Here is a 24421-nt window from a genome sequence, read left to right as displayed (position 1 = left end):
TGCTCTTAGGATGATTTTTTAATTTCATAGTCAGGGAATGCGTCACAATCCTGTAAATTGCAGTGTCTTATTTAATATGTTTCAGCAAATGTGGCGAAGCAGTAACAAAGTGGCAATGCTATTACTTTACTATTTCATTTTACTATCCTGTGTGAAGCAATACTTGTACAAGATGGTCAATACATGTTCCTTTCTTTTCATTAATAAAACATAAGATAATTAAAGAAAGGATGTGGCATATCATAGCAATAACTACAAATGCACAAATGTGTGTCAATGCAAGCAACTCTAATTTTCAGGCATTACTATTGACAGATTTATAACTAAGAACTGGTTTTATTGTTCATATCAAAATATCTTCAGAACTTTATTAAACAATATAACAAAAGGAAAAGCATAATCGAAAACAGATAATACTAAAAGAGATTAGGTTATAGTATCATACAGAACACATTGGAAAGTTCACCATAGCAGCAAATATGTGCATGGACAAAGATACATTCTTGAAGGGGATAAAACAAATACTAAATGATACATTATCTCAGATTAAGAATCAATAATTGGTACCCAATGGTAGAGATAGAAAGCGCACCTGGGTATGTAGGGGCTGTCATTCCCATCAACAGTATTGCTAGAGCATAACAATAGGGAATAAAGGGTAATCTAATCTAAATGAACACAGAAAGGGATGCATCTAAACAATCGATGGTTTCTCGCTGTCTCAAATCGAGATAAGAACATTGGCAAACAACGGCAATAACCCATGATCTCTCATTGCCTGACCGTCTCACATTCTCAACCACATCACATATTAAGATATCAAACCAAGTAATGGAATATGGAGGAGAATGGAGTGCACATACCAACTGGTGTGATAAACCGACTATGTCAATGACATGGACTCAAGGAGAAGAGTAAAAGCACTCAAATTGAAAGCTTCTCTCCACAGGAGAAATTATGTCACTTTAATTGCACAAAGAAGATGACGCAATCACTTCAGCTCAAATCAGTTGTGTGAAAATTGCATGCAAAAGCAAGGTGTTGATGCTGCGGTGGAGTTGAATGATGACCCTGCAATCAAAGCAAACAATCGTGAGTGTGAACTAAAAAAATATGGCTCTCTCTATTTCTACAAAAAAAAAATCTGATTATCTAAACATAACAAGTGTAACCAACGGGATGGCAAACCTTGGCACGATGAAAGGGGCATGGTCCATGGTGTAGAGACAAAATAAGCATGCGTTGAGATACAAAGTAAAATAGGATGAAATTTGAAATGAATGTGGAATATCATATCTTTAATACAATGATAATTGCATATAGGCTGAAAGGCATAATTCATACACTAAATTATTATCCTTGTCTGACCTCAACCAAGTTTCGTATGGCCAACAAAGAACGTTATAAGCTCAGAAAATATTAGCGTAGTGCACAAACAATTCAGATGCAGACATGCAGCGAAGCAAAAGAACACATGCCAAAGTGGGATAATAACTTGTCAGAACTTTACTGGTTTCTATGAAATAATTAATTGATGATCCACCAGCCTGTATCTAGCAAACACTTTCTTGCTTATCCTATATCTACATCCACCAGCCCGTGGCAATAAAATACAATAATCCATCTAAAAACCGTTCAGATAACCTAGTCTCTCTCATCTAGCAAAGGTCACTCAACACATATATTACTTCAAAAAGAAAATTTGCAAGAAACAATGTGCATGTTCAAGCATCTAGAATTATAGGACCGCGACACTTACGTAGGGAGATAAATGAGCAATAACAGTATGACGCAACACGAATCATAGCTAAAGAATTGAGCCTCCTGTTATTTCTTTACCAGATAATATCATATCCAAAATTGTATTGTGGTGCTGAAAGTGAAAACATATTGCTTTGATCTACAAGATCTGAAGGAGGGCAACACAGATAGATCTCCAGACAAAAAATCAATTTGCAAATTGGTGTTTTAAAGGGAAGGGGCTAATCTAATAATAGCAGCATACCATGATATTTTAGCTAATGCGAGCTGATTCTGATAAATAAAAGTACATGTGGTAATGGTTATCTGGTATAAATGGATGAATGGATGAGGGCCAACCGAACTACCAAATGTAGGAAAAGGGCGATAATTAGGGTAGCCGCATCATAAACTGAAAGAAAAAAAGACACGTATGCACCTTTCTACAATCTCTCTTGACAATTTCAGGTAACATAGAGTCAAAGTATCTACCTGCTCCATGTAATAAGGATCGTCGAAACTGAAATAAAAATGGCATGTCAATGTGCTGATATGATGTTTGTAATCATTATGAATAAGATGGGAACAACAAGTCCTCAGTCATACAATTGTTCAACTTTAAGTAGAAAAAGCTTGCTTCCATAGAGAATCATCTGTAACAATAAACCCTTCAGGAAATTCACTAACGAGCCAACAAAGTTGATGTTTGTTTCCATGTCTCCATGAGATAACTATATACATAATCAAAGTTACGCTGTGGTAGACAGCTGCAATAAGAACAAAGCACCACGATTACGGTAAGGATATGCGGTTTAAATTTATATGAGAATAGAGGAGATGACTAACCTCTGAGAGACCAATGAAAAATGGTTATTATCAGCATCTCGCAATGCATTTGCCTAGAACTTGCATCTTTCATAGAAACAATACATTGGAACACCTGCAGGCAAACTAAAATATTACTTTCTCAAACAATTAAAAATGTAAATTGTTAATAGTTTTAGATCCACTGTGCTTATCGCACAGCATGCAATTTCATAGGACATGATTAGTAGCCACCAGCATTCAGAAATATGAAGTCAAAAGCATCAAAGAAAATTATGCGTACCAGCCACCCATCAAGGAGATATTGTAGTTCAATTTGGCACCCACCTCTGCCCCTGAAGTCTGATCCATCGATTCAATCTGCCACAAACCTCTGCTTCTGAAGCTTCGCGTCGCTGAAAAATAGTGGTACTCCACAAGATGCGTCAAGATCAGGGTAAGGTGGGAGATAGAAAGATAGGAGACCTGGGTTAAAGGGTAAGAATAAAGGTCAGGGGATGAGATTGGAGTCACCTGTGTCCCGCGCCGGCGACGACGACAGCTGACAAACCATGAACTGCGCTGCTGCTGCAACCACACTGCGCAGGCGGAAGCGAGCCATCGCTGGTACCTTTGTTGCCGCCGCCACACTGCTCGCCGATAAGACGTACCTGCATCGTGATCCAAGCCAACCACGCCCGCCGTTCCCCGCCGCCACTCACGAGCTTGCCGTTCCCCGCCGCCATTCAGATCTCACCGTTCCTCGCCTCCATTTCTCCCAGCTCTTCGTCGTCGGCTGCCCGCTCCGTGCTACTCTCGGCAGCCTCCGCCGCCGGGAAGAGTGGGATGAGAGAAAATAGGGTTTGAGAGGTAGAGAGCCCACCAAGAGATAGGAAAGGTTCGGCCGCGTTCTTTTCCTCGCTCGCAGTACATTGTGTCCTGTTTTCCTGCAGTACAAGTGCGGTACAAATTATTGGTCAGGCAGTACATCAACGACTGTACCAAAATCGCCAGCGCAACCGCTCCACGGGGCTATCGTGGAGAGCCCTGAGATAGGGCTAACACACACGCACTTGCTTGTTCTTAATAACAGAATCAAACTACATATATACTTCCCTGTCGATTATTAAAGGAATCATATTATATATACTTAGCCATGACCTGAGAGTTTGGATTTTTTTACATGACCACCACTGGTTTCTGGACATTCTTTGCAAACAACGAATAATTAAAGACACGAGTTACATGTGCCAGACCTACCCAGCCAGCCAGCCAGCCGGCAGCTACAAGTTTAATAACTAATTAAAGAGATTACAGAAGAAACTACCAAGTATTGCACATTTGCAACTCTACGAGTCCCACGTAAACACACAAGCAGCAGCAGCGCCGCCGACGCCGCAGGAGGCGCATATCCCTGTCACCGAGTCGACCGGAGCCAGCCGTCATTCTCCCCTTCCTGCACAAGCACACCAGTTCACTTCACCAAGCATCAAGTGTGGTATCACTCTCTTCTTACCAACCATCGAATTTCCCAAATTACACACTAGTAAGCCTAGCATTTCAATTGGAGATCATCACAAGCAACATCAGCAATGGCATTTCAAACACGCGAAAACAGAATTCATCCTTATAAGGTGGCAGCATTGTGTTGACTCAGAATATTTAACTACTTTGTTCATCTAGTAGTCCACATCAGCTCCAAAAATATCTCACATTTAAATAAAGGTCAGGTTTAAGCTTGACATTCATCATTGTGTCAGACTCGGAGTGAGATGGAGCGCATGATGTAGAAGTTAGACTTGCCGATGAGGAGTTAGCGGTAGCGAGGGTGCATACAACTGGGTACAACAAACTTTGGATCTTCAAGAACACATGAGCGACATGGGGACTGGTGCAAGCGGGGAGGTTTTGTGCTCCAAGACCAAATATGTACACGATACATTTTTTTTTCCTTTGGCGATTCGTGGAGAAGTTATACAGGGTAGCCCATGGACGTTCAGGAACAGTGCAACACTGATATAGGATTATGATGGCTTCATGAAACCGGCATTAATTGAGTTAAAACACTTGTCGAGCTAGATACAAATCCATAACCTACAAAAAGCTACCATCCTCTAGAGATAAATATATAAAGATGGGGAGTTTGTATCGCTTAAGTTAGATTCACTCCATTTTTTGCCCCGGTACTTGAAGGTTGATGTTTAGAACGCTTTGAAGAGAGTTGTTTCGATCTCTCAGGAAGGACCGAGGAAATTATCGTTGTGCACTATGAAATGCTCCTGCAATGGTGCAATGTTTGTGGTATGCTTGGACATACATTTAAGGAATGTGGCAACGTCATCTACGATATTAAAGCTCTGAAGTTTGATGATTGGCGTCTGGCTGATCTAGGTTCACAAGCAAGGTTAGGAGTTCAAGAGGAGGCGGAACAGGTCGTGGACGTGGAATTGGATCCATATCGGCTAGTGTAGAGCGAACATGGGATTTATCGAGACGAAGATGTTAGTGATATACATCTAATACTGGCTAAAACCTGAAAGGATGCATGATCAATGTGCCAACGATGATCCAAGGGCTTCGGTTGCAGCTTGAGTGGTCCGCCCCTTCTAAAACTCAGCAGCGATTAAAACACAAAGACGGCTGAGATTTGTCAATACCTATTTGCTGTGAAGGGTATGATGGTTGAGATTTGCTAATACATCTCTGTGTGAGTTTGGTTTCAGGCGGACCACTAAAGCAGGCCTCGGCATTACAAAAGGTATGTGTGAAAAATCTTGAGAGGCATTTAGGACACACCAAAGTTGTTTCAATCAGCAGGAAGCAGAGCTTCTTTTGTATATCTCCAAAGTAGTTAACCTATTTATATGTTTGCTTACAACGAGTTATTACTGACAAGAAACTTGTATTACATATGAATCAGAAACTTACTCGTGAAATCAAACAAGCCATAGCCATCTCAATGGACGTGCAGTACTAGCTGGAACAGATAATCTATACCTAATGTTAAAGAAAATAAGGTTTCCTTGGTTTGGTACGTTTGATTTGTTCGCCGTTCGCTTCGTCCGTCCGTAAAGCTGTTTGATTTGTTCGTTGTCAGCTTCGTCCGTTCGTATAGGGTTTGTACTTCTCCTGATGAACCGTGTGGAGAAAGGAGTCTCGCAGAGTCCGGCTGGAAGCCGATCAATAAAGGGAAACGCTTCTATTCCCCCGGGGGATCAAGCGTTTGATCATCCGGGTCGACAGTGTCGGGGGGAAGACCTCGGGTAGGGCAATGGACGCGGAGCAGCTGGCTTGAGGTTGGCCGGCTGGCGGCAAAGGCCGGCTGAGGAGCAGCCGGCTGGAGCCGTGGCCGGCTGCCTCGGAAGCCGGCTAGCTTTAAGTTCTAGTCGGCCTGGCTGCGGCCGTCTGCGCTGTGGCTGGGCCGGCTTCTACAAACCATATCCGACTAGGGTCTACACTCTAGACCGACTCGAGGCTGGTGAGTCTTGCAAGAGAAGGAACCAGGTAGGTGGTCCGGGTTCGCAGGTCCACGCTGACCTCATCCCCCGTAAAGCACGGGGCACTGTGGAGCAATAGTGCCACACGGCGGACAGGCCATCATGGCGTACGTCGGTCCGTACCGGCTACAGGGCATGATGGCGACAGAGACACCTCTCTCCATACCGCTGACTCCGGCAGGCGGATGGGACAGGCCATGAGGCCTCAACGGCTCCTGACGTCAACGCCTCGGGAAGGAGCAGAAACTGAAGCCGGCCAGTCGGCCACTAGGTCTTAGGGACCCATATGTAAAGTGCCAGCGTCTATATAAGCTGCACTACCCCTCTCGTGCGGGGGAGGATCGATCATTCTCACTTAATTTCTAGTCTTAGCGCTACTCAGGGAGAGAGTCCTTCGTCTACCTTAGCCTCCCCGAGCAGCCGGATACAGCTCAAGGAGCACCATTGTACTGTGATACTACTATATACACTCATAGCAGGAGTAGAGGTGTTACCTCCATCGGAGGGCCTCGAACCTGGGTACGTCGCCGTGTTGCTCGTGCCCATACCCGCATCCGGATACCGCCGTGAGACCACTAGGAACCACTTCGATTAGCCACCCTATGGCATATGCCGTGACGATACCACGACATTTGGCGCCCACCGTGGGGCCTTCAGCGGCCGCGGCCGGTGTCTTCATCCGGACGGGCCTCACCATCACCATCGGCGAGCGGGTCGCTTCAGGCTTGATCTGGAGATTCGGCTCCCTCGACCGCGTCAGCGACAACGCTGGCTGCTTCGCCGACAGGCCCTTCCCTGCCGGCGGCAGCGTCATCTCCTTCGGCGGCCACGACGTCTACGTCGCTACCGCCGCACCGCCGCGCTACCCGCGGCAGGTGCTGCGCTGCGCAAGCCCTCCTCCGAGAGCCGGCATCCGGCAACGCTCTCGCCGACCCCTCGCATCGTGCAAGTCATGGCAACCGGCGACGAGCAGCCCACCAAGTCCACGCGCGTCCGTGGCCCGGACCTGGAGCGTCCCGCCGCGGCCGGCGCGTCCGGCTCGGGCCCAAAGCCGCCACCACCACCATCCCGGCTGGAAGAAGTCTGGGCAAAGCTGAGCACCCCGCTCACGACTGGCGGCGACGCCACCGCCATCGAGGCGGATTTGGAGGCGCACCGCCAGCTCCTCCTCAGCGTACCGAAGAACCGGCCGCCGCCAAGCGCCAGTGGGACATCACCCAGCGCGAGTACAACCGCGCCCACGGCCTCACTCCAGGCGGCGACGGTCCCAGCCGAGCCGGCCAGATCCGCCGCAGGGGCCGCGATCTAGGCGCCGAGCTCGACCGCGATGGTGCGGAAGCGCCGGCTCCGTCAACAGAGCTGCCCCTCTACAACACCCCAGACAAGAACATGCTCGCGGCCGAAGCCGCCGCAGAAGAGCTGCACCGCCTCGAAGGCGAAGAGTTACGCCGCCAGACCGCGCGGGTGACTGAGCTGCTGAAGGCTGCCAACCGGCAGTCGAAAGACCCCAGGTACGCAAACGCTCCCAGAGCTTCTCACGCTCGTGGTGCCGCAGGCAACGCCAGGGAAGGTGCTAGGGACACGGCCGAGTCCGCCTCCCCAGCACCAAGCCGGCACCGTGACTCCCGGGCTACCCACGCAAGCTCAAGCCGGCCGAGCCACCACCCGAGCGGCAACAGCAGCCGCAGCCGACCTCCACCAAGCCGGAACCATGAGCAGGACTCCGAGCCCCGCCGCCAGCACCGGCCGGCTCCAGAAGCAAGCGGCGCTCGCCAGCCGGCACGATCCCGGCTGGGCCCGCGCATCGAGCCAACCGATGCCCGCGATCTCCTCGACCGGCTGGTCGAATCCCGCATTGCGGAAGAAGAGGGGCCAGCTGGCCCAAAGTGTTTCGGGCCCCGCATCGCCAACGAGCCGATGATCGACGGCTTCCAGCTCCCGCGTGACACACCCAAGTACGACGGCACTACGACGGCACTGCCAAGCCGGAGGACTGGCTGCTGGACTACTCCACCGCAGTCGGCATCGCCAGAGGCAACAAGCGCTGGGCGGTGCGCTACTCCCCCCTGATGCTGGTTGGCTCCGCCCGCACCTGGCTCAACAACCTCCCAGCCGGCAGCATCAACGGCTGGCTGGACTTTGAAGAGGTCTTCATCAGCAACTTCACCGGCACCTACCGCCGGCCGGGTCGCCCCCAGCAACTAGAGATGTGCAAGCAGGGCCCGGACGAGACGGATTGCGCATACCTGACGCGCTGGTGCGAAATACGCAACTCCTGCGAGGGCGTGCACGAGATCCGGGCCATCAGCTTCTTCATGGGAGGCTGCCGGCCCAACACCATGCTGTGGCACAAGCTACGCCGCAGCAACCCCAAGTCGATGGCCGCCTTGATGGCCATCGCCGACGAGTATGCACTGGCTGAAGAAGCCGGCAAGGCTCCGGCTGACATTTCGCCGGCCCCAGCCAGGCGGGACAACAACAAGCCGGCCGAGCACAAGCCGGCCGAGGGCGGCTCGCATGGCAGCCGGCGGGACAACTACCGCGGCAAGCGGCACAGCGACCAGCCGGACCGCCGGTACGGTTCCGCCCATGTGGCAGCCGTGTCGGACCATGCGGGGGCTGGCGGCAGCCGGCGCCAGAAGCAAGACCGGCCCTGGAAGCCGAAGTACACCTTCGAGCAAATGCTCGACTCTCCGTGCAAGTACCACAGCGGCAAGAACCCCTCTAACCACACCACCCGCGACTGCCACTTCATGAAGCGGCTGACAAGCGGCGAACCGCTCCCACCTCCACCCCCGCCTCCTCCAGCCGGCGGGCCGGGTGGCCAAGCCGGCGCAGAGAACGCCAACCTCGAGCACCACGAGGCTAACCAAGTGCACCATGGCAGGTACCTGCCTGAGGATGCTACCTACATCATCTTCACCTCCGAGCCCGAGGACAAGACGAGCCAGCAGAGCCGTTCCCTCGAGGTCAACGCTGTCATACCACCGGTCCCCCAGTACCTAAACTGGTCAGAGCAGGCCATCACTTTTGATCGCCGCGACACACCGGCTGTCCTGCCGAAGCCGGGCAGCTACGCCATGGTCCTCGACCCCACCATCGGCACAACCCGGCGCAGCGTGCGCTTCTCGCGCATCCTCATCGATGGGGGCAGCAGCATCAACATCCTCTACCGCGACACCGCCCGCAAGCTGGGCATCCAGGAGGCCGAGTTGCGCCCCACCCCCACCGTCTTCCATGGCATCGTGCCAGGCCACTGCTGCCAGCCGATTGGCCGGATCACGCTGGAGGTGATGTTCGGGAAGCCGGATCACTTCCGCACCGAAAGGATCGAGTTCGAGGTGGTGGACCTCGTCAGTCCCTACCACACGCTCCTGGGCAGGCCAGCCCTGACCAAGTTCATGGCGGTGCCTCATTATGGGTAGCTGAAGATGAAGCTACCTGGCCCAAAAGGGGTCATCACCGTAGCCGGCGACTACCGCCGCTCCATGGACTGCGCCACGCAGAGCTCCAAGATGGCCCTGACGGCGGGTCATCGCCACCGAGAAGCAGCTCATCCACGACGCCGTCGCCTTGGCTAAGGCCGCGCAGGCGGACATGCCGGCTGTAGGCAACCCGGCTGGGACGACTCACTTCCAGCCGGCCGACAACACCAAGAAGATCCTGCTCGACCCGGCGCAGCCGGAAAAGTACGTCACCATCGGTGCCGGCTTGAGCAGCAAATAGGAAGGCGAGCTCACCAGCTTCCTCCGTGAGAATCGGGACATCTTCGCATGGTCTCCAAGGGACATGCCGGGTGTGCCGAGGGAGTTGGCTGAGCACCACCTCCACGTCAGGCCCGAAGCCAAGCCGGTGAAGCAGCCCCTCAGGCGCTTCGCCGAAGAAAGAAGGAAGGCCATCGGTGAAGAAATCGCCCGGCTCCTAGCAGCCGGCTTCATCATGAAAGTGCTGCACCCGGACTGGTTGGCGAACCCGGTCCTGGTTTTGAAGAAGAACGGCTCCTGGTGCATGTGTATCGACTACACCAGCCTCAACAAGGCGTGCCCGAAGGACCCCTTCCCCCTGCCGCGCATAGATCAAGTCATAGACTCGACCGCCGGCTGTGAACTGTTGTCTTTTCTAGATGCCTATTCAGGCTACCACCAGATTCCTTTGAATCCGGCTGATCAAATAAAGACTTCGTTCATTACCCCGTATGGGGCTTACTCGCTACACGACTATGCCATTCGGCTTGAAAAATGCGGCGCCACCTATCAAAGGTGCATGCAAAAGTGTTTGCAGGATCAAATCGGCGAAAATGTTCACGCATATGTGGATGATGTCGTTGTAAAAACCAAGGAGATGCCTACCCTCCTTGATGACCCGAGAGAAACCTTCACCAATCTGCGAAGATTCCGGATGAAGCTCAATCCGGCCAAGTGCACGTTCGGCGTGCCGGCCGGCCAACTCCTGGGCTACCTCGTCTCTCGGCGAGGAATCGAAGCCAACCCGGAGAAGATCGGTGCCATTGAGAAGATGGAGCTGCCGCGAGTGCCTCAAGGACGTCCGGAAGTTCACCGGCTGCCTGGCCTCCTTGAGCCGCTTCATCGGCCGGGCTGGGGAGAAGGCACTGCCCCTGTACCAGCTGCTGAAGAAATCGGACAAATTCGTCTGGTCACCGCAGGCGGATGAAGCCTTCCGTGACTTGAAGCGCGTGCTCTCGACCGCGCCGATACTCGCATCACCGGCTTCAATGGAGCCGATGCTGTTGTACATCGCTGCCACCAATCGTGTGGTTAGAGTTGTCCTGGTGGTGGAACGCAAAGAAGCCGGCAAGGAGCAGTCGGTCCAGCGCCCAGTCTATTACCTCAGCGAGGTGCTGTCCCAGTCAAAGCAAAACTACCCCCACTACCAGAAGGTCACCTACGGCGTGTACATGGCGGCCAAGAAGCTCAAGCACTACTTCCAGGAGCACCCCATCAAGGTGGTGGCCACAGCACCCTTGGCGGAAATCATCGGCAGCAAAGACGCCAATGGCCGGGTTGCCAAGTGGGCCCTGGAACTAGCCGCCCACACCATCATCTACGAGCCACGCACAGCCATCAAGTCGCAGATCCTCGCGGACTTCTTCGTCGACTGGGCCGAGATGCAATACTTGCCGCCTGTGCCTGACTCCACACATTGGAAGTTGCACTTCGACGGCTCGAAGATGCGAAACGGCTTGGGAGCCGGCATCGTCGTCACCTCTCCCAAGGGTGATCGGCTGGACTACGTCCTGCAGATCCACTTCGCCGCATCCAACAATGTGGCGGAGTACGAGGCGCTCATCCACGGGTTGAAGCTGGCCAAGGAGATAGGCGTGCGTCGCATTCTTTGCTTCAGCGACTCCGACTTGGTCATACAGCAAGCATCCGGCGATTGGGACGCGAAGGACGCCAACATGGCCTCATACCGCTTCCACGTCCAGCAGCTGGCCGGCTTCTTCGATGGCTGCGAATTTCATCACGTGCCACGAGCAAACAACGAGGCGGCTGACGCGCTGTCCAAGATAGGCTCAATCCGGCAAGCAATTCCGCCGAGGGTTGCCTTGGCGCATCTGCGGAAGCCGTCCATCATACCGTCACCGGACTCAGATTCCATATTCGTGCCGGCTGACCCGGGGGCTTCTCAGCCGAACCCGGGGGCTTCATCGCCCAAGTCGGGGGCTTCTCAGCCGAACCCGCCGGCTCCACAGCCGAACCCGGGGGCTTCTCAGTCCAACCCGGGGGCTTCTCAGCCAAACTCGGGGGCTTCTCAGCCAAACCCACCGGCTCGACAGCCGAACCCGGGGGCTTATCAGCTAAACCCAGGGGCTTCTCAGCCTAAGTCAGGAGCTTCTCAGCCAAACCTGCCGGCTCCACAGCCGAACCCGGCGACCATGCAGTCGAACCCGGAAGCTCCGAAGATGGAGGCCCTGGTGGTCAGCGTGTTTGAAATAAAATGCGTACCATCATGGGCACAAGAATTCCTCTCCTACCTCACCGATGGCGTGCTGCCCAATGACAGGGTCCAAGCCAGGCAGATTGAGAGAAGGGCCAAGGCCTATACCATCATCAACCACGAGCTGTACAAACGCAGCGTAAGTGGGGTGCTCCAGCGGTGCGTCGAGCCGACTGAAGGGATTGAACTCCTATGGGAAATCCATCAGGGAGAGTGCGGCCACCACGCCTCCTCTAGAGCCATAGTGCCAAAGCCTTCCGGCACGGTTTTTACTGGCCGACTGCGCTCAGGGACGCAGAAGAGCTGGTGAAGAAGTGCAATGGCTGCCAACGCTTTGCCAAGCAAAGGCATTCGCCGGCTTCCGCCTTGAAGACCATCCCCATCACTTGGCCTTTTGCCGTCTGGGGCTTGGATATGGTGGGCCCATTCAGAACCGCGCGAGGCGGCATGACACACCTCTTGGTGATGATTGACAAATTCACCAAGTGGATCGAAGCCAAGCCGATCAAGAAGTTGGACGGCTCCACAGCCGTCACATTCCTCAAGAAAATAATTGTGAGATACGGCTACCCCCATAGCATCATCACCGACAACGGCAGCAACTTCGCTGAAGGCATCTTCAAACGCTACTGCGGGGAGATGGGAATTCGAATGGACCTATCGTCCGTAGCACATCCGGAAACCAACGGCCAAGTGGAGAAGGCAAATGGCTTAATCCTAGCCGGCATCCGGCCCCGGCTGGTGGAGCCGCTCGAGCGAGCAGCCGGCTGCTGGATTGAAGAGTTGCCCAGCGTACTGTGGAGCCTGCGCACGACGCCAAACCACTCAGTCGGCTTCACACCCTTCTTCCTCGTATACGGGGCCGAAGCCGTCCTGCCGACTGACATCGAGCACGACGCGCCAAGGATCAAGCTATACACAGAAGCTGAAGCCAAAGAAGCTCGTGAAGATGGAGTCGACCTGGTCGAAGAAGTTCGGCTGATGGCCGAGTCCAGGTCTACCATTTACCAGCAGAGCCTCCGCCGCTATCACAGCCGAAAGGTCCAATCCTTAGCATTCCGAGAAGGAGACTTAGTGCTCCGGGTGATCCAACGGACAGCCGGACAGCATAAACTGTCATCCCCATGGGAGGGTCCCTTCATCGTGAGCAAGGCAGTAGGCAATGATTCCTACTATCTCATAGATGCCCAAGAGGCTAAGAAAAACAAGGCGAACAAAACTGACGAGGAGACTAAACGTCCCTGGAATGTCAGGTTGCTTCGACCATTTTACACTTGAGAGCAGGAATGTATGTATCCCTTGTACTCCCTTTTGTAAGCTATGAAAAAGCAAGCGCCAAGAGCGCCGATTTCGACAAGTTTTTCACGTACTCTATCGTTTTTGCCGATTGGATAACACCCTCTCACGCGACCGGCTTAGTAACGTGATCCGGTTTTCGACAGCCAGCTTCCGACCAGCTACAGACCGCAACCCGGTTGTCCGGCTGGCGGGAGTAAGTGCCTAGGGAGCCGGCACGCGAAAGACGGCCAAGGGAAAGAGTGAAAGCGAATTGATTCTTGCACAACTCTTCATAAAAGTGCCCGATTGCCAAACTCGGCTCGTTCGACTGAAATACTGTCGGCCTTACCCAGCGGCACGCTCTTGACCCAGCGACGGACCGCAAGTCGGACGTACGATCGGCAAGGGCAAAGCCAAAGAGTGGGGCGGATGGGAAAAAGCGAACAAGTTGAAAGAAAGCAAACCGGCACACAAATGATTAATAAACACATTAAAGTGTGCCCTAATAAAAGGATAATAGTATTGTCATTACATATGCACCCGGCATCCCGGGGATTTAACAAATTGTCTTTGCAAAAGCAAGTTACATGGACAGATAAATTTAGGCGCCGGCTGGAGGAGGACCAGCCGGAGGAGCTTTAGGCGCGGCTTCCATCTCAATCTCTTCGTCTTCGGATTCCTCATCCGAGTCCTCCGGAGGCGGACGAGGGTCACAGATGAAGATGCCCTTATCGACGAAGTCGGCAATGGCACAGGCGCGAGCAAGCCGGGCAGTCTTGTTCTCAGCAGGAAGCTTGCCCTCCACGTCGGCTCGCCGGTACTCCAGCTGGTCGAGGCTGACCTCGTTGTACCAGGAGAGCACAAACGACAGCGCCATGTCGGCTCCGGCGCGCGCGGCCGACTCCTTCCAGTCGAGGAAGCGGTCAGGCGCCGTCTCCAGCCACTTGATGAGATTAGACAGCTCCCCCGGCAGCGTCTCAGTCGGCCAGAGCAGCCGGTATAGCTCCTCGGCCGCCTTCCGCAGCTCCCAGCCCAACATGGTGATTGGTTCCACGCGGGCGGCCATGGACGCCAGGTAGTCGTCCATGGAGAAGCAGTCGGAGCTCTCCTCCCCAGTAGCCTGCCGGCGTTCCTCCCGCGCCCTGCCAGCCGCCGCTAATGCCGCCGCCTGCGCCTCCGGGAAAGCGGCTGCAAGAAATTAAAAGGCATGTTAAAAATCTGAAAGTCCGACTGACAGCAGCTGGCAGATGCCTGCCAACCGAGTCAGCCGCGAGCCGGGGAAAGGACAGAAAAATGCAAAATTTCAAAGTAAAAGAAAAGACTGGCGGCAGCCGGCAAGAACCGACTGCCCCCAGCCCGAAGATGGAGATATCGAAGTCTCAGAAAAAGAAAAGACTGGCGGCAGCCGGCAAGAACCGACTGCCCCCAGCCTGAAGATGGAGATATCGAAGTCTCAGAAAAAGAAAAGACTGGCGGCAGCCGGCAAGAACCGACTGCCCCCAGCCTAAAGATGGAGATATCGAAATCTCAGAAAAAGAAAAGACTGGCGGCAGCCGGCAAGAACCGACTGCCCCCAGCCTGAAGATGGAGATATCGAAGTCTCAGAAAAAGAAAAGACTGGCGGCAGCCGGCAAGAACCGACTGCCCCCAGCCTGAAGATGGAAATCGTCGAAGTCTAAAAGACTGGCGGCAGCCGGCAAGAACCGACTGCCCCCAGCCTGAAGATGGAGATATTGAAAAAATCGAAATGGTTTCAGCTGCCGCCTGCCAGCTCAAGCCGACAGTCGAAAGCCGGCATAGGGAACGGAAGAAAACCAACAACTCACCCGCCAAGCCGCGGTCGAGCGAGCTAATCTGATCCACCCACCGCTTGGTGGTGGCAGACAACTCCGCAGACTTGGAGGTCACCTCTTGTCGAAGCGCCAGGCGCTGCTTTTCCACCTCCTCCAGTCGCCGGCTGAGGTCCTCCACCTCCTTCCGCCCGGTCTCCTTTGCAGCACTAAGCGCGGCGGCATGGTTGGACTCGAGCCGGCGCAACCGCTCCAGCTCCCCGCTAGTCTCTTGCGCCTTGGCGGTGACAGCCACGGCCGCCTCCTCAGCCTTGGCACAGCGCTCGCGGGCAACTCGAAGCTCCTCCACCAGCTGAGGAACCCGGGCGGCAACGGCTGCAAACAAAAGCCGTCAGCCGACTAAAACAAGAAGCTATAATAAAACGCAAGAAGAAACTGTACCTTTGGTGGCCTGCAGCTCGCGGGCCATGTCGGCCAGCTCGTTCTTGGCCTTGTGGTAGCTGACCACAACGCGGTTGTACAGGTCAGTCCGCCTGTCCGACACCATCTGAAGAAAAGAAGAAGATAAGTGTTTAAGCGAAATCCGGACCGGCTCCAAGCAGCCGGCCCATGCCTCGGAGGGCTACCAGGACAATACCAAAGTAAAGAAAAAAAAAAGATAGCACGGTTATGTACTAACCTTCTCAGCCGCCTCCAGTCGCGCCGGGCGGGCCTCGGTCCCGTCGGCCGCCTCTTGGCCATGGCGCGGAAGCCGGAGAAGAACATCTCCACTTGCGCCACACCCGGCCGGCCTTCTCGGCTGGTCACCTCGCAGGCGTCCGCCTGGTGCCAGTCCTTCTCCATGGTGGCGGCGGAGCCAAGGCTGGATGTGGGGGCAGACACCACGTTCAGCAGCTTGGCGGCCTTGGCAACATGAAGACCTAAGGGCGACTGCGCCGGGTCCTCCGTCACCACCAGCGCCCTGGCGTCGCCGTCAGTAGTGCACGCCGGCTCTTGCTCCGCCGACTCACCTCGTGTCGGCTCCTGCTCCACCGGCTCATCTCTCGCCGGCTCCGAAGATGGAGGCGGCGTAGTTGAAGGTGTTGGCCCGGTGGGGACGGTGGAGTCGAGCACAGGCGGCGCCTCGTCTGAGCCCGCGTCCAAGACGACCACCTCGGGCGCAGCCCCGCCGGCTCCGGCTGCAGGAGGCACGACTCCGCCCGGTCCGGCCGCGCCTGACGTACCCCTGTCGGCTCCAGTCACAGGGTCCACGAGCCGGGCGCGGCGTGGGAACATGTCATCAAGCGTGGGCTGGCCGGCGCGACGAGCCGGCTCGCCCCGAAGGCCGAAGGAGGCTGTACCTGGCGAAGGTGCAGCTGAAGAAAGGCCCGCCCCCGTAGCAGGCGGCGTGCGTGGGCGCGATGGCGGGGGCGGAGTCAGCTCCCTGACCTGCCGTGGCATGCCCAAGTCCGCTCTAGGGTCCGAGCTGGAGCCGGCACGATAAGAGAACTTGATGGGAGCCCTGAAGCAAATAAACAGAAGGAAGATGAATAAAAGAGGAAAGAAAAGGAATCAAACAAGGCGGTAAAGAAGAAAACTTACCCGGCTGCCTCAGGAACCGGCATTGGGCCCGCCCGGCGCTGTTTCTTCAACCTCGCCTCAAGTCGGGCGGTGCTTCGCTCAGTCGGCCGCTTCCGCCCTTGAGGCGCGGCCGTAGAAGATGACGCGGTGGCAGGCGGCCTCGCCGCCAGCGGCACCGCACGGATGGGCGCCGAATAGGCCGGCACGTCCGGCTCCGGCTCCTCCTCATGCGGCTGCGGAGATTGGGGCGCGTCGTCCTGCCCCTGGTCGGGCGCCTCCAAGTTCTCGTCGTCGCCGGCTTCGTCAGCCCGGTCGACATGATCCGCCGCCCACTCCTTGTGCGTCAGATCGCCATCCTCAGCCCGCTGCTGGGCAAAATTCTGCAGCAACAACGAATAAGTCAAGTCGGCCTCGCAGCCGCAAGCCGGAAGTCGGCCAACTAAAAAGAAACTCACCGCAGGCGGCAGATCTCGCCGGTGGTAAGGCGGCAGCCCCCAGTTCCAGTTCTCCGGCAGCTTCGCCTGAGAGATGTTGTTGACCCGCCGGGCGACTTGGGCCTTGGAAAGCTCCAGCTTCGACGTCCGGGTCGGATCGAGCCGGCCGGACATGTGACAGATCTTGTGGGCACGCGACTGAAGCGGCAGCACCCGGCGGGAAGCGTAGCAGCAAAGGAGGTCGGTTGCCGTCAGCCGCTCGGAGGTGGTGCATTCGTGGAGGTAGTTCCAAAGGGCGTTCACCTCCGCCTCCGGATCAGCCGGCCTGTAGTTGGTACCCCAGTTCTTGCGGGCAGCCGGAGGCGCCGGATCGTACTTCGGCAAGTTCATCCAGTCGAACGCCGGGTTCGAATTTCTCACGTAGAAGAATGACTGCTGCCACTTCTTCACGGAGTCGACCGTGGGGATCTTCGGGAAGGGTGTGCCCTGTCGGGAGTAGATGGGGGCGGACCCGTAGGCTCGCAGGCTGCCGTCGGCCGTCTGGGCCTTCAAGTAGAACAGCCGGCACCAGAACTCCACATCCGGCCACAAGCCGGCGTAGCCCTCCATGAAGGCCACGTAGCAGCTCAGCTGCACCATCGCGTTGGCCGGCAGGTGATGCGGCTGGAGAACAAAGAATTCCAAGAACCGCCGAAAGAAGGGCGAAGCCGGCAGCCCAAATCCGCGGTCGAAATGCGCGCCGAAGACGACGCGTTCGCCGGGCTCTGGGTCCGGCTGGATCTCCTCCCCTGGAGCCCGCGTCACCACCCCCGGCGGGATCCGGCGGAGGCGGACGAGGCGCTCGATGTCGTCCTTCCTCATGTAGGAGCCTTCCCACGACCCGCTGGGAGGCGCCATCGTCGTCGTCGAGGAAGAAGAAGAAGAGGACCAATCGAGGTCGAAGGGCGAAGAGGAACCGCTCCTCGCCGGAGGAGAGCGCGGTGGCGACGAGCGTACCGTTGAAACGCGGGGCCCCGTGGCGTTGGCTTGGCGCGCGAACGGCTGCGGAGAGACGAAGAAGTGCGGCCGCGCTCGGTCACCGGAGTTCGCCAGGAGGTCCCCGGAGAAGAGGTGCGGTGGCGTGAAGAAGCTTACGCGAGCGAGGGAGAGAAGAGCTTGGGCGTGAAGATGAAGTGAGCAGGAAGGGCGCCTCGATACCGCTCCCAGGGGCATTTATAGCCGCCTGCCGCGCCCGATGCGCTGCCACGTGGCGATCGTGGGCCACGATTGGGATCTACTGCGCCATAACTCCTCCCACGACCGCATCAGTTACTGGAAACGGCCACACCACGTCTCCCACTACCGCACCGGATCCGGAGGAGACATTGACGGCTCCTGACGTCAACGCCTCGGGAAGGAGCAGAAGTGAAGTCGGCCAGTCGGCCACTAGGTCTTAGGGACCCATATGTAAAGTGCCAGCGTCTATATAAGCTGCACTACCCCTCTCGTGCGGGGGAGGATCGATCATTCTCACTTCATTTCTAGTCTTAGCGCTACTCAGGGAGAGAGACCTTCGTCTACCTTAGCCTCCCCGAGCAGCCGGATACAGCTCAAGGAGCACCATTGTACTGTGATACTACTATATACACTCATAGCAGGAGTAGAGGTGTTACCTCCATCGGAGGGCCTCGAACCTGGGTACGTCGCCGTGTCGCTCGTGCCCATACCCGCATCCGGATACCGCCGTGAGACCACTAGGAACCACTTCGATTAGCCACCCTATGGCATATGCCGTGACGATACCACGACAGACAGCTGGGTACGTTAGTATGTACGTTTCCTTCTAGCTATTGAACCGAACGAGAGGGAGAATGGGGCCCACCACGTTCTCATCGAATCTTATCCTCTCCCCATCGTGTCTCCTCCATCGGCTCTGTCCCTGCTCCCTACCGATGCTCCTCCCCCGCCGCTGCAAAGTGGATTCCGGCTCCGGCGACGACCCTCCCGGCACCCCTTCCTCCACCACCTCCCCTAGCGAAACATCTCCGCCCATCAGCAGCTCGCGCCGCCACGTCTCCTGCAGCTCGCGCGCCGGTGGATGTCCCCTGCAGCTCGCGCGCCCCGGATTTGCACCGCCGTGCGCCACCGGAGTTCGGCCGCCGCTCCCTGGATTCTCACCGCCCGCGCCACCGGAGTCCGGCCTCCGCGCCCTGGATTCTCACCGCGGCGCGCCACCGGAGTCCGGCCGCCGCACCCTGGATTCGCACCGCCGCGCGCCACTGGAGTCCTTCCGCCGCGCCATGGAGCTCCATCCCCGAGCTCCCCCCTCAGCAGCTCGCGCCTCCGCGTACCCTGGAGCTCGCGCGTGGATGCATCCCCTTGCCGTAACTTTGGTTAATTTGGTTATTACTGAAACCGAACCGAATTAATATGGTTATTACCGAAACCGAACCGTGTTTTTATACGAAACCGTATTTACCGAAGTATTAAAATCGTATTTACCGAAAAACCGTATTTACCGAACCGAATTAACCATATTAACCGAACGCGCAGCCGGAGACACAGGGCCGGGCTGCTAGAGGAGGCCGCCGGGAGCGGTTCGCCATGCATACACCCGTGGCCGATGCGTCGGCGGGCACCCTCCACGGCAAGAACGACTAGCGCAATTCCTGATCTGGCCATCCCACCCGTACGTGCTAGCTTAGCGTTACCCTGAACCGGATCAAACTCTTTGTACTTGGTGAATCGCGCGCATATAACTCTGCCGCCGTGAAGGCAAAGCGGCCATGGATCCCTTGTAAAGTCGAATTTACTACCTCCCGTGGATCCTCAGCGGAAAACAATTATCGGCGGAGGCTCGTCACCTTGCTCCACGCCAAAATCATCCTGATGGACTGAAGCAACGCCACAATCGTCAGTCGGAGCAATTTCCTCCATGGACGAGATCGCCTCCCTCCATGGCCACATCACAGAATCGTCGGATGGAGGCCGTTCAAGACTTTGGCCCAGCTATTGTGAGGCCGATCGAGTTGCTCAATGCACGTATGAGGGGGAGTCGTCTCTAAGAGCATCTCCAGTCGCGTCCCCCAAATGAGGTTTGGGGGACCGCGGACAAGAAATGGGGAAAAAAGCTGTCCAGTCGCGTCCCCCAAAGCTAATTAGCGCCCATAGAGTCTCTACCGGGGACGCCGGACACAAAAATAGCGTCCGGATGCATGCATGCAGCCCCTAGTCCCCACATGCTAGTCTCTTTCCCCACACTTTCTCTCACCTACTTTTCCCACATGGGGTGGTCCCTTCTATTAAAATGCATGCATCCGGACGCTGTTTGAGGGACGCGGCTGGGAAGGGCCTCTTTTTTGTACAGATTTTTGGTCTCTTTTTGTCCGACGCAGTCCCAAACGTGCCTCAAATCATTTGTGCCGGACGCTTTTTGAGGGACGCGACTGAAGATGCTCTAATGTTCTTCTTCGGAGACGAGGCTGCACTGCGAGCCGTTAACCTGATGCCTCGCCACAATCGTCGGAGACGGATCCAGACTTTGCCAAGCCACCCCACGACCGGAAGTGGCCTACCTCCTGCTCATCGATGCCAGAGCCAGTTGCACGTACGGCAGTCATCTCATCACACAATGTACCTGGCCGAGCCGAGTCTGCAGTACGTGTGTTAACGTAAGTCAGAACGATGTCACGCTATTTTCAATTCCACAACCGCTTAAGAAACATGATATTGTTTTGGATTGCCGAGTAACCCTTCCATGATTTTATTGTGGTTTGCTTGTCGAGTTTTCATACAGCTCATATGCATAAGGAGACAAATAATATGTTTGTGTGCATCCATGTTTATATTCGTGTTCCATGAGAAAATTTAAATAAGAAGTTTGTGTCATCATGTGAACAAAATTGATTTTAAAAGATCCGGCAACAGGTTTACTCCGATTTATTCTCTAGGTGGTCGACAATTTTTTCACATAAGAATTTTTTATCTTTTATTGTTTCTGAAATTCTGGATGAATTTAGCTGAGAAATTTGTGTTGTCTCATTAACAAATAAAACATTTTAAGTACTAAAATTCTTTAAGATCTAGACAATATTCGATAAAAAATATTTGCTTTTCTCGACACAATATTTTTTCTCCTCCCAAATAAAAATCAAATTCAAACTAAAATCCCGACATTTTTATGGATCATATGGAGTACTTTTTTATCCATTATACAGTAAGATTTATTATTTAGTGTGTATTTTTATATCAATATGATAGTTACACGATTTTTTTAAAAAAAATATAGATCAATGAAATATGGTGTGAGAATTAAACAGTCCATCAAAATCACCTAACAATTAACAAAAGCATATTCTCAAATATGAAATTTAGGTGACTTGAGATTTATGTGGTTCGACACCATAAAATTAACAAAAACATATTCTCAAATATTCTCTATGGTATTTGCATTCCCTTAACATAATGTATTCGCTAAAAATCAATGCGCCGCAACGCGCGGGCATATTTCCTAGTAATAAACAAAAGAAAGCACACGGGATCGGAAAAAGCTCACCCATGGTCTCTCCTTCTCCGTTAGCTCTCAAGTCACAAGTAATCAAGTCAACACCGCAGCTTGTCAAGTCAAGCTCGCCAGCTCTTCCGCATAAATACCACGAACCGGAGCTCGGCACGGCAACTCTCGTCTCCACAGAGGGTAGCAGAAAATGGAGCGCCCGGCACCGGAGATGGAGGAGGTCACCCTCCGCGAGTTCACCGAGGCCGACGCGGAGGCGCTCTTCTCGTGGGCGTCCGACCCGCGCGTCGTGCTCTTCCAGCGCCGCGAAGCCTACGCGCGCGTGGACGAGGCCCGCCGCTACATCCTCGACCACGTCCTGCCGCACCCGTGGTACCGCGCCATCTGCGTCGCGGGCGGCGCGGTCGTGGGCTCCATCTCCGTCAAGCCCGACCCCGCCGAGGAGAGGGCCGGGCGACGCTCGTCGAGGGCGTCCTTGGGGTACCGCGTCGCGCACGGCTACTGGGGCCGCGGCATCGCGACGCGCGCGGTGCGGGCGGCGGCGGAGGCGGCGTTCGCGGAGTTGCCGTGGCTGGTGCGGCTGGAGGCCGTGGCCGACGTGGAGAACCCGGCGTCGCAGCGGGTGCTGGAGAAGGCCGGGTTCGTCAGGGAGGGCGTGCTGCGGAGCTACGTCGTGCTCAAGGGGCGGCCCAGGGATATGGTCATGTTCAGCTTCGTTGACGCGGATCGCGAGAGGAGCAAGCCCGTAGAGGCCCATAAAGACTAGCTAGCCAGTGGACGCCAGATCGAATGCTTTGGTTGTTTTGGGCTCCCACGTCTTACACTAATGTCCGTCTCTATATTATCAGTTCCGCTAAAAATATATAGTATTATATTATTAGTGGTTTAATTTTTAGTCCAATCATTTAATAAAGAAATTTTAATTGTACAAAGTACCCTCAGAAAATAGAATATTGTGAAAAATTGCTCGCATTTCCTCATTAACTGACACTCTGGGGTGAACCTGCCTCCCAAAGTCCCGATATGTACACCAGATATATGAGTTCTTTGTCCCATCACTAAGGTGACTTAAGAGGCGAACCCATGATCGAGGCCAGGCCATCATGTAAACCGCATCTCCCACTCGCCACTGTTGGGCAAAGCATGTGAGGTAAGGGGAGTCTTCTTCTTTAATTTGGGTGGTCGAGATGGAATTCTTTGCGTTCCTTCGGCTATGTGTAGAGGGAAGACACATAAAAAGGCGTAGGCCATGGTGGTCCTTTGCCATAGGTATGACATCGGGTTCGCCGACCGACACCGCATGGCACACACCATGCTAAATAGAAACTCGATGGGCGGTTCATCTCATGCCCATGGATGCATGTGGTTATTTTTTACGGATGATGGTTTTTCATGCAGAGCTGACCTTTAGGGATCGAGTCGACATGTTGCCTCGGCTTATCCGACTCACGCTTCGACGAAGAGTAGTGTGGATTCACACTTGTGAGAAGCCGGTAGCTCCACGTGTCGAAGTTTTGTCTTTGTGCCTTGATTGGTTGGGATCGATATTCAGAATGAAATCCTTGTCCTATCCTCAAAATGTCGAATCTTGCTTACGAAGAATGTGGCGACTTATTCAGCACACCGTTCCTTAAGTTTTTCCGTCGCATCTTGCATGATTCGGCCATTACTTATTAATTTATTTTGAGATTTGTATTGCGCAAATGCGATGGTGATGGCAACCAAATGATGGGTGGAAGCAATTGTGATTGCAACTTTCTTTTTGCTGGTCAAGTGGCAAGTTATCATTGGGCCGCACCCTAAAGATCTGTGCCCTATTAGGGTTTGTATGCTTTGGTCTTAAGTTGATTTGTTGACTTTGTTGGCTAGCATCATCTTCTTGCTTGGGCACGTACATCCCCTTCCTCCAAACTCAAACATATAAAAGGCTGAGATTTTTCGTAAATATTGAAGCATAGACCCATCTTCCTAGCTAAGATATATTATTGTGTGGATCCTAGGACGCAATGCCAAAAGTTGATATTATTGTGTGAATCCTAACATGCAATGCCAAAATTTAAAAAGTAACTACACCTTTCCCTCGAATGAAAAGTTGATTAGGACAACTAAAATGGAACATTTGTATTATGTATTTTGGATGATAAAACCAAGATGGAGAAAAACTGGTAGCCCTGAGCGGCTGAGCCCCTGACAGTGCCAGTGTCATAATCGAAGAAACCATGCGAGCGACCTCGCCAAAATAACCATATGAATTGAATAAGGAATAGCTATCGCAAAGCAAAGATAATGCGATTTAGAGGAGCCGGACATGACCCCTCCTCTCTCCTCCAAGGCGATTTCAAAATCCCCCACCACCACCACCTTCCCCCACCCACTGATCTCGCCGGCGGAAGCCCCAGATCTTAGCGGAGATGGCGGAGCTGAAGTGGTCCTCAGGGATGATGTCCTTCGTGGAAGAGAGGAGGCTCGCCGAGGAGCGTGCCAAGAGGGACGCGGAAGCGAAGGTCGCCGAGGAGTGATACGTCTCCGACGTATCGATAATTTCTTATGTTCCATGCCACATTATTGATGATATCTACATGTTTTATGCATACTTTATGTCATATTTATGCATTTTCCGGCACTAACCTATTAACGAGATGCCGAAGAGCCGATTGCTTGTTTCTGCTCGTTTTTGGTTTCAGAAATCCTAGTAAGGAAATATTCTCGGAATTGGACGAAATCAACGCCCGGGGGCCTATTTTTTCACGAAGCTTCCGGAAGACCGAAGAGGAAACGAAGTGGGGCCACGAGGCGACGACACGCTAGGGCGGCGCGGCCCGTGTGCTGGCCGCGCAGCCCCGCCGTGTCGCCACCTCGTGACGC

The 24421-nt window shown here is 54.1% G+C and overlaps 1 protein-coding gene across 1 annotated transcript; it reads left to right on the top strand.

Annotated features, from left to right (window-relative positions):
* The first annotated feature begins 21746 nt into the window (after positions 1-21746).
* LOC124697048 (uncharacterized N-acetyltransferase p20-like) lies at positions 21747-22322 on the top strand. The gene has a single exon (XM_047229691.1). The coding sequence runs from the start codon at positions 21747-21749 to the stop codon at positions 22320-22322; it is 576 nt and encodes a 191-aa protein (XP_047085647.1).
* Positions 22323-24421: the final 2099 nt, after the last annotated feature.

The sequence above is a fragment of the Lolium rigidum genome, chromosome 3 (assembly GCF_022539505.1).
Source record: "Lolium rigidum isolate FL_2022 chromosome 3, APGP_CSIRO_Lrig_0.1, whole genome shotgun sequence".
NCBI classification, from domain to species: Eukaryota; Viridiplantae; Streptophyta; class Magnoliopsida; order Poales; family Poaceae; genus Lolium; species Lolium rigidum.
The sequence above is the reverse complement of the archived record's forward strand: the minus strand, read 5'-3'. Positions and strand labels throughout refer to the sequence as shown.